The sequence below is a fragment of the Uloborus diversus genome, chromosome 9 (assembly GCF_026930045.1).
Source record: "Uloborus diversus isolate 005 chromosome 9, Udiv.v.3.1, whole genome shotgun sequence".
Taxonomy (NCBI): domain Eukaryota; kingdom Metazoa; phylum Arthropoda; class Arachnida; order Araneae; family Uloboridae; genus Uloborus; species Uloborus diversus.
In genome coordinates this window covers 57,273,181-57,290,025 of record NC_072739.1, presented here as the reverse complement: position 1 = coordinate 57,290,025, position 16,845 = coordinate 57,273,181, and the positions used below count along the sequence as shown (strand labels likewise).

General features: G+C 32.5%; 2 protein-coding genes across 2 annotated transcripts in view; one reads left to right on the top strand and one right to left on the bottom strand.

Moving 5' to 3' along the window:
* The window catches only part of LOC129230580 (26S proteasome regulatory subunit 7), a gene marked incomplete at its 5' end in the record, with an annotated part of 28,503 nt that extends 18,467 nt beyond the window's left edge, over positions 1-10,036 (bottom strand). Inside the window, 4 exon segments of the mRNA XM_054864985.1 lie at positions 2,451-2,682; positions 3,110-3,191; positions 5,350-5,387; positions 9,858-10,036. Coding sequence (XP_054720960.1) covers positions 2,451-2,682; positions 3,110-3,191; positions 5,350-5,387; positions 9,858-9,933 — 428 coding nt within the window.
* Positions 10,037-10,166: 130 nt separating this feature from the next.
* LOC129230614 (probable rRNA-processing protein EBP2) overlaps positions 10,167-16,845 on the top strand; it is a 23,385-nt gene continuing 16,706 nt past the window's right edge. The window contains exons 1-2 of the mRNA XM_054865029.1: positions 10,167-10,290; positions 10,453-10,533. Of these exons, the coding sequence (XP_054721004.1) occupies positions 10,460-10,533 (74 nt within the window). The 5' untranslated portion in view covers positions 10,167-10,290; positions 10,453-10,459. The remainder of the gene's footprint in view (positions 10,291-10,452; positions 10,534-16,845) is intronic.

Sequence of the window (16,845 nt, the reverse complement as noted above, 5' to 3'; positions counted from 1 at the left end):
AATCAGATTTCTATTGTCCAGGGAATGGCTCAAAATTTTCAATATGAAAGTTTTTGGTTGTGCGTTTTACTGACATCCGTATCCTCATCGGTTTTGGCCTCTGTCACTCCTAAAAGCTCTTCTACCAGTGAGTTCTGAACTGTGTGAGTTTAATAACTTTATTTCTGGAAAGAGCTATGGAACCAATTGCATAAAATGTCTCCAGTGACACAAGCTTAATTATTAGCTCGCCAAAGTGCAGTTGATTAAGCATAATCTGCAATCTTTAGGAGTTTGGATTTTGAAGAGGGGAAAATGTTATCGGTTTGCATGACCGCATTCGCGTAAAACTGAAACTCATCTGTGTGAAGTAAAATAAAGGTGTCAAATCTTAAACCGTGTAAAATAAACCCACGTAAGGGCAGTTCTCAAAAGGTGGGAACAAAAAAGTTAATTCTGAGCAATTTTTAAAATTTTGAAATTCGACATCAATTTTGTTTTTATTGCATAGTATGTACACCTAGAACATCATATACAAACATTAAAAGACAGCAGGTATTTATAAAAATTAATAAAAAGCAAATTTAATGATCGGTCTGTAGGTAACAGATTTTGGACATCATAATGTAAGTTTCAGTTTTTGAACTTTTCCAATGAAAATTTTATCTATTTTTACATTCTGCAATGCAAAATAAAGGATTTAAAGTACTTGACTGAATTTAAATACTGGCCTTTAAATAATAAAAATTTTTATGGTTTCGTAAAATCCGAAAAAAAAAAAAACATTTTGCCAGCGCAGGTGATGAAGTCACCAAAACTGACGCTGTCGGCGAAAACTGGTATTCTCGCTGGTAACCCTTCGCTTATCGTACGCTGTAAATTGTCGTTAATTGTAATTTGCTTGGCGATTTTTGTGCCGTTTTGTTTACTTAAATGTGCTCCGTTACGATCATAACTTGTGTTTCTACTGTTATCAACGTAATGTTCAATGCATAACATATTAACTGTGCAAAATGTCAATGGATTGAAGGAATTAACATTATATTAGCCTTCTTTATTAAAGTTACAAGACAGAAGATCATTTATAATAATGAATAAATGGACAAAATTATTGGCGTCTAGATCGTAACGCAATTTGGACACCTCACATGTGTGTTTAAGAAAAATGATTTTGCTTCAAAGATAAAGCATAAAAATATATGAAAACACTTCAAAATAATTAACAATTGATTTTGAGGATCGAAAAATACCTTTAAAACATATAAATCATATATTTAGTTCTCAAATAATAGCATTGTCAAGATCGTAACTTTAGAACATGCATCAAACTCCCAACTTCCATTTTTTCTAAAATTGTTTACAACATAAATAATCTGTCTTTAATTTTTTAATTTGTGGAAAATATTATCAAAAAAAATATTCAGTTTGAGATTCATGGCCTTAATTTTTTTTTTTTTGAAACACATAGAAATAATTAAAAGAATTTTTTTTAATGGTACATTTGCTCAGTTAACCTTTTGGTATGTCCAAAATTGTGCCTTTTAACAAAGAAAATATTTTTTAAGGGTATTTGAAGAGCATTTTTTCCATAATTTATGTCAATTCTTATCTCTATACAGTGTTATAGTTTAACTCAAAAATTTTTGAGTTCATTAAAATAAAGGTTATTTGGTGTTGAAGCTTCAAAGTTGAGGTCTGTGTTTGCTCCCACCTTTTGAGAACTACCTGTTAAACGAGGGTCTACTGTAATTCACTTCATTATGAAAACATTTTTTTTTTGACTGGCCCCTAGACATATGATGACATAATTTAAGCCACCCAGATGTGACAGCTTCACCTGTTATGATTTTTCTTCTGAGATTCACTAAGGTTCCAAATCTATGCAAACAAATCAAGGGTTGATTTTGTGCAAGAAAATCAGAACTTCACAACAAACACTCCGAAAGAGTAGCACATACAACCAATATAAAGAAGGACTCGGAATATAAATAGCACCCTCCCGATTAAGTGTCAAACCTATTAAACCACCACAACAGCACATAGAAAAAATATGAACCTATCTACCTTGTGCAGAAATTGATTAAAAAAAAAATGTTAAATTTAAATAAATGAATGCTCAATTTTTTACTTTAAATCACTATTAAATGAACGTCTTTCAACTCATGAGAAACCGCATGAGGATTCTAGAGACTTAGGCATGGCAAAAAAAAAAAAAAAATGGAGTCATGAGTCAAAACAAAATCTAGTTGATATTAGTGTATTTGCTGAGCATTAAATTTAACACTAAAAAGATGGAAGTGTGGCCACATTGAAAGTAAAAAAGAAAACAGCAGTATAAGATGAATACCATGGTCTAACCAAAATAATCATTATAATAGCCTTCAGGATTTAAAAAAAAAAAAAGAATTATCAATGTGATCAAACATTTTTTCATTTAACCAAAAATAGAGCAAACAGTAAAAATTCCTCACCCAACACGCATTCCTTCTTCAATATCAGTAGGAGCAACTGAATCTGCCAAATCAACCACAAATTTTGCAAATTGTTTTACATTTATGATATATTTTGGTTCATCAGAATCTGTGGTTATGATTTTAGTACATCTGGCTACTTGTAATGGCTGCTCATTTTGAAGGGTCTGTTTATCTGCTGCAAGATCCCACAGTGCTGGAGGTGCAAGACCCGTGTCAGATTCTTTGATGCCTATGTTGAATACAATAGTTATCAACTTTTTATAGTGAAAATAACCAGGACTAAAGAGTACTTTAGAAGAAATGAAAACAAAAGTTTAGTTTTATAAAAGGAAATTGCTTAAAATATAAATTTTGAGTAACTTGCAGACATATTTAAGTCAAAACAAAAAGCTACTTTCACTAAAATCTTGAACTAAAACCAAAAAGCTGCTTTGAATTTTAATAATCATGTAAAATATAATATTTCTTATAACTTGAAGCTTGAAGTGAGATTGAGCTACGTAAATATTTAAATTCAAATTCTGCAAAATTTACCTAAATTCCTTATGTATCAAAATTGCATATTTTATTCAAAATTCAATGTCAATTTTTTCAAAACCAAAACATATATTTTTCAAAAAATAAATTAAAATTGGCTCAAAAAATAAAACTGGTACCTGTCAATTCATTCACTTTTTTTAGAATTCCCTGAATGTCATCTTCAACCTGCTTTATAGCTTTGCTATACTGTCCAACTCCCTGAAAACAAATAAATGGATAACAAAATTGGCAAAGTCTACAAGTCTAAATATAGCAACACTACTGACTTTAGTATTTATCATTCAAGAAATTGGAAGAAAATTAGAACGCATTTGAAAACGTTATAAAATGAAAGTTTAGGGCCTTTGCGACAAAATTTTGATGTCTTGTGATTTTTAAAAAGTAGATTGAGATTTTTCAAACCAGGAGATATTGACAAAAATGCGTACCATATAAATAAAAAAAATTACTGAAATAGATAGAAGAATAAAATAAAAATTAATAAAACTTGCTTTAGTGCTTACCAATATTGAAACTACTTTTTCTTTTCCCAGCACAATTGCTTAATTTCTAATAGAAAAAAAGTTTTTAAAAATAAATTTTTATGCTTAATCATTATATTGTCGGGAAAAATTCTTCAAAAGAATGAAGGTGGAATGTCTCTGGAAATAATAGGAAGAGTTGATAGCCATATTATAAAATATATATGTAATCTATTTACTGTAACATTTTTTCTCTGCAAATATGTTAGGAAAGGCTAGATACAATACTGAAAAAAAAATCCTTAATTTGTGTAATTTACAACGTTTCTAGACTTAGAACAAATCGTTTTTTAAAAAATAAAAAAAATTATGATTTTCACATTTTATTGCTATTTTAAACGTTTGTTTAAATTAGAAACGAATGTTTAAGATCACTTTATTTTCAAAACCCTTTACAAATTTAAGACAAACACTAGAGATACAGTGTTTACAGGTGATATTAGCTTAAATTGACTCAGATGCAAATGATTATTGAACATTTTTGCTGAAAATTAATTTTATTAATCAAACATTGTACGTTTCAAAACTCAAAATATTGACCAATTGTCAATTCCAATGCTTTTTAGCATGTTTTGCTGAAAATCTCGACTTTGCATGACCAAATTTGATCATTGTTGAAACCACGATTTTCCTTTACTTTACAGGCTTGAGGACAATTTGTAAAATATATATTTAACTCAGAAGTATTTGGTCGTTAAAGCAAAATAAATTGCCCAAAATATTAGCAGCAGATTCTATCTTGATGTTAAAATGAGTCTTTAGGATTGAACATTACGCTCTCTGTGGAAAGGTAAGATGGGAGAAACAGCAGGATGGATAAGCTTCCGCATCAGCGCTTGGGTCAATAGTTTGGGATGATGGAATTTTGAGAAAAGAAGGCTTTTATAATGCAAATTGTTGTGGATGGGCTGCTTTTACCATCTGCAAATTTTGAGAAGGTGCTGCTTTTTGCAGACCCAGTTCGGATCTGCATCGAGCTCTGCACTACCTTGGAAGGTAAAGCACAGTATCTACAGAAATGAAGTTTTGAGATATTTGAAGAAACCAATTCCGGAATCGATACTAACAACCAGGAATGGTTGAAACTTGACGTTTTTTCTGTACTTTTTTTCCAGCGGAAATCAATAAGCAAATTTGAAAAATAAAGCTTAATTACAAAACATCACAAAAAATTAAAAATTCAGTAACTCCATTTTACCTGCTCACTGTACCATATCACTACTAATATCTAAATAAACATGCTTACACTCAGTCTATCAAAAATATTACTTATTGAAAAAATGACAACTATTTTGCAATTATTAGAGTAAATTATAATCACAAGGCAGGATATTTTTGAAATCAAATATAAGCCTAAGGTTATGAAAAACTACCCTTTGGATATCTGTAAGACCACATCCAGGCTCATCATTTTAACGTTTCCTGGAGGGGGGGGGGGAACAAGGGTGTATACTCAATACAAATTATACCGGGAAAATACCTAAAACCATGCCTACTTATATGCAAATACATTAATTTCGCAAAGCCAGGGAATCAATTGCCCCTTCCAAACTCCCCTAAAGGAGAAGCCTGACCTCCTCTAAGAATTCAACAAGAACACTTCAAGCACACTGGAAATTGATTCATACTGCATGGGGAAGCACAGAGTGGTAAATACTCTGGTTGGAAAATTTTTATTATTTTAACTTGAGGCATATCCTCTTTGAGAGTTGAATGCAAAATGTGAATTCATTTTTTGGTACAACTAAGTAACTTTCTCGAACACGCAAAAGTTAGGAATTAAATGAAATCACACTAAAAGAAAGAACTGTATACTACAAGGGAAAAAATCTTACGTAAGTTTTCAACAAAGCAATATCGCCTTCATCCAGAGCTAAAAAGAGAAAAGAACGATCAGTCATAAATGAAAGAAAAATAAAGTATTTCCTATTGTTCACTGTTAAACGTTTTCTATTAAGTAAATCAGTACAAGAAAAGAAACAGAAATACAAAAGTGACGACCAGCAACAGGCTCTGGGCCCAGCTAGACTGGTCCTAGTCAATTTACAAACCCCAGTGAAGATCAATGAACCTCTTAAAACTATCTACTCCCTTGCTCATTACCATCTCTTCCGGTAAGCTGCTCCAAGGTTCCACTACCCGGCTAAAATAATAATTTTTCCTAATATTCATGTTAGCCTGAGATTTAAATAGCTTAAAACAATGACCCCTTGTCCTGTTTTCAGGGCTAAACTTCACACCTGTAACATCTTTCATTTTAATAAATTTAAACAACTGAATCATGTCGCCTCGGTCTCTTCTTTGCTCAAGACTGTACATTTTTAGCCTTCTAAGCCTGGAATCATAGTCTAAATGAGAAAGTCCATTTATTAGCCTTGTAGGCCGCCTTTGAACCCTTTCCAATACATTAATATCTTTCTTAAGATAAGGAGACCAAAACTGAACAGCATACTTTAAATGAGGTCTTACCAAACTTCTATATAAGGGCAGAAGAACTTCTTTAGATTAGTTTGAAATAGATCTATTGATAAACCCAAGCATCTTATTGGCTTTGTTACCAGCTATGCTGCACTGTTGGCTAAACTTTAAATCCTGACTTATTAAGACGCCCAGACCCCAGATCAGTAACTTTTTCTGCCTGACTAATGACTGAACCTAGCAAATAATAACTTGTACACTTATTTTCATGCCCTAAATGTAGCACTTGACATTTCTCAACATTAACAGCCATACCCCATTTATCAGCCCACTCCGTAATATGATCTAGATCCGCTTGCAGCTGATTTGCTTGTTCTTCATTTTCTATATTCCCCATAACTTTGACATCATCAGCAAAACAATTCATGTTCCCAGAAATAGTTTTATGAAAATCGTTCATCAAAAACAATGAACAAAGCAGGCCCTAACACTGATCCTTGAGGAAAACCGCTTAAAACCTCACTCCAATTAGAATAATTTCCCCTTACAACTACCCTTTGCTTCCTTCCGGTCAGCCAGTTTTTTAGCCTACTTTCCCAGTAAAAGTCAGAGAAAGAAGAAAAAAGCATGAAAGAAGGCTTAATGCATCTTAAAAATATCCCGAAAAACAAAAAAAAGTTAAAAATAAATATTGAAAAATTAAAAATTGGAAAGTAGGGTATTGAGATGGGGAAAAATGTCTGTTGGTCTGTCCCCCCTAATAACTTTTGAATGAATAGTCCGATTCAAACAAACTTTTTTTTGTTCGAAAGATCTCAGTGAGGACACGTCATTCCCATAGTTCACTTTTTGATTTGAACTATTTTTGGCTCAATTTTAAACAGTTCAAAAAAAACTTAACATTAGCGCCTACGGGATAATTCAAGGCAATTCTGAACTGTGAGGCGAATTTGCTTCAAACAAGCTTTGTAAGAAAAAGCTTTTGATGAAAAACATGTATCGAAAATATCTTTTTGATTTGAACAAGTTTTCATTCAATTTTGAACAGTTCAAATCTCTTAACATTAGCGCCTATGGGGAAACTGAAAGTCAATATAGATTCCGAACTTAAAGGTGGATTCACTTCAAAAACTTTGTTGGAAATAGCTCTTGACGACCTACTCCCAACTCCGACTCCTGTGTCCGAAAATTACTCGGACTCCGACTTCCCGACTTTGAATCTGACTTCGTAGGTTTGGCAAAAATTTATGCACAGAGGAAAAATGGCTAAATTCGACTCTTAAAAATTCGACTCTGACTCCAACTCCTGTATCAAATAAAAAGTTCTACTTCGTCTCTGCAAATATTGGCAGACATAAATATACTACATAAAGATATGCACAGATGATTTTTTTTATTTGACAGTGAAAATTATTTCTTTAAGTTGACATTTTATTGTTTTTATTTATTTTTAAAAGTACATTAATTTATTCTTAGAAAAATTTTTGGCAACAGGGGAAAAACAAACGATTTTTTTAATATGATTATTAAAATTAGCTTCTAATTTGAATTCTTTTTTTTTTTTTACTTTTTGAAAGCAGTTGAAGATTGTTTTTTTTTTTGATGGAAAAAATGTATTTAGCTGCTTTGTTTAAAAGGTGCTGCTATTTTATTTGTTCTTCTATTTATTTTTTACGTTTCTTATTGTTTAGATGAGCGAGACATACTTTATTTCTTGAAATCAGCTTAAAATATTAAAAAAATATGTTTGAAATAATTTACGATTTTAGCTAATTTTGCGAATACTGATCAGATACTAGAAAGTCGACATTGGTATAACGGGAAAGTAGGCTCGTTTAGTTCTACAGAACTTCTTGTTACTCAAATGAAAGTTTTTCCTCTTATTCCTATATCAGCTAATTTGCTAAGTAGAGCAACATGCGGTACCTTATTGAAAGCTTTTTGAAAATCAATGTAAACAACATCTACAGGCTTCTTATTGTCCAAAGCCATGGTAACTTTGTCATAGAAATGTAATAAATTAGTTGCACAAGATTTACCTTTCCTGAAACCGTACTGAAAACTAGTCAATAGATTATTAGTCTCTAAAAAACTTACTATTTTAATTTTTATCAATGTTTCAAAAATTTTGCAAACCACTGAAGTCAGACTCACAGGTCTATAATTTCCCGTACTCCCTTTAGACCCTTTCTTGAAGAGTGGTGCAATGTTAGTCAGCTTCCAGTCCTCTGTCACTGACCCCGAGTTATAAGAAGCTTTGAAAATATTTACAATTACATCTGCTAATTCCTCTGCACATTCAACTAAAATTTATGGATAAATATTATCTGGTCCCGGAGCCTTAGTCTCTTTAATTTTTTTCAAATGAAGTAAAACATCATCACTGGAAAAAACAAAGTCCTCAAGTTGTACTATAGCTTGTGTCTTGTTGGTGTCAACTGTTGAGATACAGTTATCGTAAAAAACACTCGAAAAAAGTTATTAAGAACATTAGCAATATCACTATCATCCTGAATTAGAATTCCGTGCTCTTCAACCAGTGGCCCAATATGACTATTTCGAACTTTCCCCGAATTTGCATATGCAAAAAACCTCTTAGGATTCCTGTTTATGTTATCTGCCAGTCTTAGCTCAAACTCTCTTTTCTGAATTCATACCAAATACTTAAATTTACATCTTGCCTTACAATATTGTTGCCTATCTGCACTGTGACCAGTTTCTTTAAACCTATGAAAAGCAGCTTGCTTGTAATTTAGAGCGTCTTTAGTTTCCCTAGAGAACCATATCGGCCAAATAAATTTTAACGATGACACCCTCTCTCTTAAAGGAAATATGATCCCTAACCATTTTCGCTAAATTTTCCTTAAACTCTGCCCACTGAAGATTCACATCGCTATTGTTCAATCCGAAAGAAAAAACTGCTTTCAAACTCTGCCTAAGTGTTACAAAATCAGTATTTCTGAAATTGGGCACAAACCTAAAATTCTCTAATTTGTGCATATCAAATTTAATCCCAAACCTAATACTGTTGTGGTCACTATCTCCAATGTGTTCCCCTACACATAACCCCTGAACAGAACCTTCCATGTCACAGAAAACTAGATCCAAAATCATGTCCTGTCGAGTACCCCGAGTTAAATTTGATCTAAGAAACAGTCACCACTTACTTTCAAAAATTCCTCTTCTCTGCAATTACTATGGTAAAAATTATTCCAATCAATTCCTGGAAAATTAAAATCTCCCATTATGATGACTGACCCATTGCTTGAAATGTCACTAATAATTCTAAACATCTGTTCTTCTTGACCCTGGCTTAAGTTGGGTGGCCTATAAATGTTCCCTAAACGTAGTTTTTTGCCCTTATTGCTTATCAACTCCAGCGATATCAATCTCATTAGGTTTATCATTAATTACCAATTCACTGCAAGTTAAAGTGTCTCTGACATAAAATAAAACTAACCCCCTTTTTTACCTACTCTATTTTGTCTAAACAAGTTATACCGAGCAATAGATAACAAATCATCATCATTTTCGGTAGCCCATGTCTCGGTAACTCCAATAATACTTCTCGTCTATTATTTAGCTTTTCAATTCTTCATCTTGTTCCTAATACTACGAGCATTTGTATAAAAAACCTTAAGTAAGCCCATCTTACTTTCATTTAATGCTGCGCGATTATTTGAATCCCAACTGTTAAAATCTTTTCTCTTATTAGCCATCAGTTTCTACTAAAATCCCAATAGTTAGTGCCCTTTCGAATTCTGCGCCTTAAACCATGCCTAGCTATGGTTAACCCTGTTAAACCATAACAGGACATAAATAAAGGAAACATTCTCACAAAATATTTGAAGAAAAACTTACGCTACACATTCCATAAAAGAAAGTAATTCGAGGGACTAATAAGCAGAAAAAATTTAAAAATTACCTTTGACATCATCAACTTTTTCTTCTTTTTCATCACTTTTGGTTTTTCTCATATCATCACCTAAATAATCAGGCATAATGAAGTTTATTTCTAAGTTCGCGAATTTCAAAAGCTCATACAGCAATCCGTCAAAAATTTTACTTAGTCAGTGCATCAGTTACAGTCACGATCAATAGCTTCTATTTAAATTCCTCAGTTTAAAAATTCTGCGTACACTTCTTAACTGCATCTGTTAAATAACAACACGTGGGTACTCGGGGTTGTTTTGTCGCCAATATGCGCCGGTGACATAGTGCAGACTGCCTAGTTACGGAACCAGCGACCCGGATAGTTAGACGCCGATCACAGCCTTCTCTGTTTACTGCACGGCACATGTTCCATCAATGATCCACATGTTATTATAGAAAACCTTTATAACAGTAACTAACACGAAGTAAGTCATTGTTATTTTTTCATTTGAATACTTCATTATCTAATGCAGCTGTGAGAGAAAAAAAAAACATTTTTTAACAGTGAATTGCTCTTGCTTTTTTGAAGGTTTTTGAACCTAAATTTTGTTTTTTTAGTTTGATCTTTATATTTTACTCTCCCGCAGATGTCTCATGATTCATCCGAGGAAGATTTATCCGAAACTGAAGCACCCGTACAGTCGAAGATTTTGCCTGTTAATAATGTGGTGCGTAATAATTACATTATTTTTGTCAAAGTACGCAAAGCGAGCCCAACCCGAAAAAACCCAGACTTTTTTTTTCCGGTGGGCTCACTTGAAAGTACCAACGGTCTCCGTAAGTGTAAATCGAGTGCCGAATAAAAGTGGGGACTAACTAGTCATCGGTTGGCGAAATTTTTTCGCTTCCTCTGCCTGTTTGCCACTTTCCCCAACCCCATCCGAGTTGTCAGAAAACATTCTTCTTAAAAATGAAACTAGATCCTCTTTGCATAGTTAATACTTGATTGTACAATAGACATTGATGCCACTAATTAGTTACATTAACCTTTATTTGAACTGATAATATTTATATTTTATGCTAAATTAAATACTACTTTGTTGGTTAGTTACCTGTTTTACAAATGCAGTGGCGACTAGAAAAAATGTGGCTACTATAATTGTCTTTTCTCACCACTGGTGACCAGAAAATTCCCCTAATCTTTATCTTTGAATTCTTTTCTTTTTGAAAAAATATTTATTTATCTAATTACTATATGCAGATGAGAAGGCTACGATAGCATTTCTCAAGGGGTTGTTATGGTGAAAGTTCTTTCAAATTGAGCATAACAACGGCAAAGTCGCGGACGGCTACGGATAAGGATTTCCTGAATTTGAAAAATTAAAGTTTTTTCTCTGATCTTTGTTTGTATGCAGGGGTGCTCACCCTGCTCCAAGCTCAAAGGCAAAAATCACTCCTTCCCCCACTCTCAATGTTTGTAAACTATCTTGCGTTGAAATTTTGGAATAAAACTAAACCTAGCACTTTTAGAGTCTCAGATTCCCAGTTACTAAATTCGGCAAAATACATGAGGTATTACATACATTCTATGACCAAAAGTATTGGGACACTTTCAAAAATTCACAATTTTACGGATTTCTCGAGAAATAAAAGACCAATTGCTCTCTGCTTTGTAATTTTTTTCTCATGAAAAGTATACTCCAGACGTCAAATCCATTAACAATTAAGTCTGCTATTCATTTAGGGGACCAGCAACAAATGATCCGTTCTTATCATGAATCACTCTGTAACGATGGCAGGAAAGTGTTGCCAGTTTGCTAACAATCCCTTACCATTCGTCGCCTATCCTAGAATTATAGAAATTCGGCTCATTAGATCGCTGATAACTTTTTAAAATTTAAAGAAATTGCGGTGGAATTTTTTTCATGGATTGTAGGATGTATCTGAGCTTTGAATTATGAACGTTATAAATTGCTATCTTTGGTGCATGCGCAGTGAAAAATTAATAGCTTTAATTGTTCATATTTTATCAAATTTTCAATATTTTAACTTCAAATTTTATTATTATGTTTCTCTAAAATGCTGTCAAATATTCTAAAAGTTTAGTAACGTTTGACGAAATACTCTGCGTAATATGAGGCGAAAACCTTCAAAAAATTTTGCATTTTTGAAAGAAATGCTTATATTTCCATGGGTATAAGAGATACTTTCACAAAAATATAAAAATAGGTTTTCGATAGATTTTTAACTCTTTTCTGAAAATTATAGCTTATTCCCAGCAATTTACAATGAAAAATGATCAAAAGACTTTTTTCCTCAATTTGTTGTCGATCCCCTAAATGAATAGCAGACTTAATTTTTATTGGAAAATGACAACTAGAGTATACATTTTATGCGAAACAAATAATAGAGCAATTGGTCTATATTATTTCTCGAGAAATCCCTAAAAATATGAATTTTTGAAAGTGTCCCAATGCTTTTAGTCATATAGTGTATATATAGTGCTTCTACTTCAACACATTGAGTTTTTATTAAAATTTTCTAATAAGTCTTGTGAGTGTCTGATCCTCGTTAGTTGTCATAATAAATATTAAAGGTTGTCCTTTTTCTCAGGAGGCACGAAAATATTACCTACATGTATATCTGCCTGAAAAAAAAAAATCTCGAAATACTTAGGTGAAAAATAAATCTCAACGCCTCGCTATGCCAGATTTTAAAGTTTTTATCGCTCTGCCTCATTTTCATGCGTCTTGCATTTAATGAATCAATAATAAAAAAATAAAAAAAGGGCAAGAAACAGATTTGCAGGAAATACATAAAGTTAAAACAAAAATGAAAATGAACAGCTTACATTTAGGAAAGCAATTATAAGTACAAGTAAGGGTTCACAATTTTAAAAAAAAAAGAAAAAAAAATGTAATTTGAATTTTGTCATCTTGAATTCAAATTATGTTTTTCGCAATCTCGAGTGTGTACGTATATGTCAGCGTGTGTGTTTGTGTGTGGGGGTATGTGTGTGTGTAGGCATGTGTGTTTGTGTCTGTGTGCAGGCATGAGTGTGTGGGTAGTTGTGTGTATGTGAGTGTGTAGGTGTGTATGTATGTGTGTGTAGGTGTATATATGTATATGTGTGTAGGTGCGTGTATGTATGCGTGTAAGTGTAGGATATTGACGAAACCTGGAGACGGTTTTCGCTAGAGGAGCAGCATCGTGAGGCCCGTCGACGCGACGATGATGGTCTCAGAGGGTGCTGGTGGGAAAAATCAAAGGAACGCCAAAAACAGTCAAATGAAAACAATAAGCAATCGTGATTGCTCAAAAGAAACCAAGACAAACTTTTTCTTTTTAAGTTCTGTGTTACGCACTTCTGTGCCGAAAAATTATCGTATCGTGTCTTCAGTCACAGAATAAAATGAATGTTCTAATCAAATGGTTATCAAGTAATTTTCATTCGTATAGAACAAAAATCTTTTCTGAGATCCCACATTTTCTATTCTATTGACTCCTAGTAATATGGAAATACAGCGAGAGAAAGGATTTAGCTTCTTGTTTAGGAGAGGGAACCATTTCTATATTTAATTAACATGATCTTTATCGTAAGCATACTATTTACTCAGAAATACTCCCTATTTTCCCAAGCACTCTGTTTGGGGGCAATGCCTTTTAATTTTCTCGAAAATAAAATTTTCAAAATGCACTTTTAGACGATCTCTGGTAGTATTTGGAAGTAAGTAAGAGGTTCTGTAATCTTCCACCAGCAAATTTTTCAACTTGAAACGCCAAAAACACAATTTCAGGTTCTTCAATTCTGTTAGAAAACGGGGAGTTCGGAAGCTTTCCCCGGAATTTTTCGAAATAGTCTAAAAACGCAGTCTTTGTGTGATGTTGGGGGGAGGCAAAATTTTCAAAGTGTTATAAACATGATTGTAGGCCATCTTTAGTAACGTTGGGGACATGCAGGTTTTTGAAATCAAAGTTCCAAAAATGCAATTTTAGACGACTTTTTTTTTATGGTCAAAGAAGGACTTCACAAACTCCCTTCCCGAAATTTTTTGAAATTAAACCATAAAAACGAAATTTAAGACGTTTTTTTTTTAAGGGAGGGGGGGGGGGGGGGGTGCTTATGTGACCTGAAAACCTTTATGCCTGTAATTAATTTTTTCTACATTGTATTAAAATGCTGATCTAGCTTCTGAGAATGAAAATAGAAAACAGTGAAAACTTGTAACCCCCATTCTATATTGTTCACATCTTAAGGCTGAAAACATCATTAAAACTAATACATACAATGCTTAGTAATTCTAGCATGGTGTGTTTTTTACATTAACCGAATCATTAAATTACTAATATATTTTTCATGATTTTCTATGTATTTAATGAGTATGTTGGTGTACGGAATGTTTTCCGCAACTGAATAAATGTTTTTGAAAAGTATTTTTATTCTCCAAAAATACAGCTTCCAAATTCTTATTAAGATAAATAAAAATAAAAAAACTATTTCTATTGTGAAAACTTTTTGAAGACATCAGAAAGCCTTCTGTATTTTTGTTTTCTTGTCAGTCTTAAATGTCGGTATTAGTAATCTGGAAATTTTGTATTTGGATGAAATTTTGCTTTTTAATTTCATCCACATTGATGTTTTTTTCCTGAAATGTAATTTTACACCCCCCCCCCCTTTTAAAAGTAAAATCTACTTAAGTTAAACATTGAATGAACACAAACGATTAGTAACCATGGCGATGAAAATTTGACTTCTTAGTAAATATTAAAGCAACGTACTAGAGTTATTCTTGTCATCATGACAATCTGAAAAATCAGAGCAACATCAGCTTTGTTCAAGTAAGGATAATAAGTTTTCGCAATTGCTCAAAAAAAAAAAAGAAAAAAAAAACCTATTTTTTTTCTGGAAGAATAAATATTGTCCTGAATTTTAGTAGTTTTCCAAAAATGATAGCACTGTTGGAGAAATAATATTTAAGCAACGTACTTCAAAAAATATAAAACATGTTTTTAAATTGTAAAGACTATTTGTACAAGCTTGATTTGCTCTGAAAAGTATGAAATAACACAAGTACATGATTTCTTGATTAAAACACTCAAAACCTGCAGTTAATCACAATATCCGTATATTTAAGCTATTTCCAAAACAGCTAATTAAAAATAAGTGTTTTAACTTTTTTTTTCATTGTTTCTGGCAATAAATAAAAACTTGGGGTAAAACGCAGGAATTATGACACAAAATTGTAAGCTAGGAAATAGTCTTTAATAAAAATAAAATTAACCACGATTCGCATTGCTGCGCTGGAAAATAAAAATTACGCTATTTTGTTTCTCACGTAATGTTTTCAAAACGGTATAATATCGTACATGTCTTAAAAGAAGGAGTAATATTGCGACCCCATAAGAAACGTTTCACGATTCTATTTGGGGTCAAATTATGCATCGTTTTCCTCCTTAGGAAGTTTTCTAAAGAGAAATACAGTAAAATCCTATTACAACACATACTAATGCAACAAAATACTTGTTTCAACCAAATAAATTTCCAGTCCCGATTCTGAAATTCGATGGATTTTACTGTATATTATGAATTACATGTTCAATGTGTATCTACCTTCTAAAGAAATTTGACGAGTCTCGCTCTTAAAGACACAAATAATTTTCAAAAACATTTGTTGAGCTGTGGAAAGCACTTTATGTGTGTACCATTTGTAGTAACATAAAACACATGTAAAATGATGCAAAATACCTAATATCTGGAATACGATTTAATCTATATATAAAAATATTTTTCTACTGGAAGAGAAAAATGTCAACTTTTTGCATTCGACAGCATTGTAACAATGTTCATTATATTGTAAATAAACAATTTGACTCAGAAATATTCCTTTCAAATCCTTCTTTTCAAACCACAAATTTGAAAAAAGGCAGATGTTGCTAATTTAACAGCTAATAGCACGCATCTACATGGATTCACTTACAAAAGCACTTGATTCTTCACGAAAGCCTTAGGAAAAGAGGAAAGAAGAAAGGACGTCCAGCGAAGGTCATTGAGGGGAACTAATGAGAGGGTAATAAATCTTACACCCCATTAGTGCTTACCCCTCAAAAAGGAGAGGTTACTATAGCAGGCGGGGCGAATGCAAAAAGTGAACATATTTTGAAATTTTTTTCAATAGCTAGAACACGATATTTGTTTAAAAAATGGTCGCATTATTTCAAACAAGATCTCAAAAGAGAGCTGGAAATATTTTGCAAGTCAGGGCGTTCTTAAAATTTCGATAGCACGAGTTGCAGATGTTTTACAGAGCGAAATGTCCAACAGTACCTCGTTTTCAAAGAAATTCTTTTTTTCTCGAATTTTAAAAAATCGGAGAATGGACACATCAAAAAAGTAAAAACTAAAAGAAACAGACATGGTCTTGAAAAATACTCAGAAAAAAAAACGGATCCGAAAACTTCATAGGAATTTGTAAAACAAGCTTCAACTTTCCCCATAGGTTAACATTAGATCCGAATCTTTCAGACTCTCAGTGAAGAGCACCCTTAAGAATCTAACCCGGTATGTCCGGTTAGAAGTTGTCATCTTCCTTTCTACAAAATTTATTAAGTATGATAAATAAAAACTGCTTATGTATCACACAATAAAAAAAAATAATAATTTGAATGTTGACGTTGACATCTTGAATTCAAATTATGTTTTTCACAAGCAAGAGTGTTTGTGTGACTGAGTGTGTATGCAGGCCATAGGTGCAAGACCTTCCGTCTCAGGACGGATTTTCGTCTTGGACAAAATTTCCGAGACGGAGATCGCAGGGTTGGGTTTTTTGCTGGCAAAAAGGTATTTTTGCCGGGACATTGGAAAAAAACGGCAAAAATGGAAAAAACGGCAAAAACCTAATTGCAAATAAAGTAGTATTATATTGTTAATCAAGAAATAGTGACAATATAATATAATATAAATAATGCACTTTAATATTTTAGTTATGTCTCTCCATGTTACTTCTAATTTATAAGGTGAAAAATAAATTAAAAACAACTGT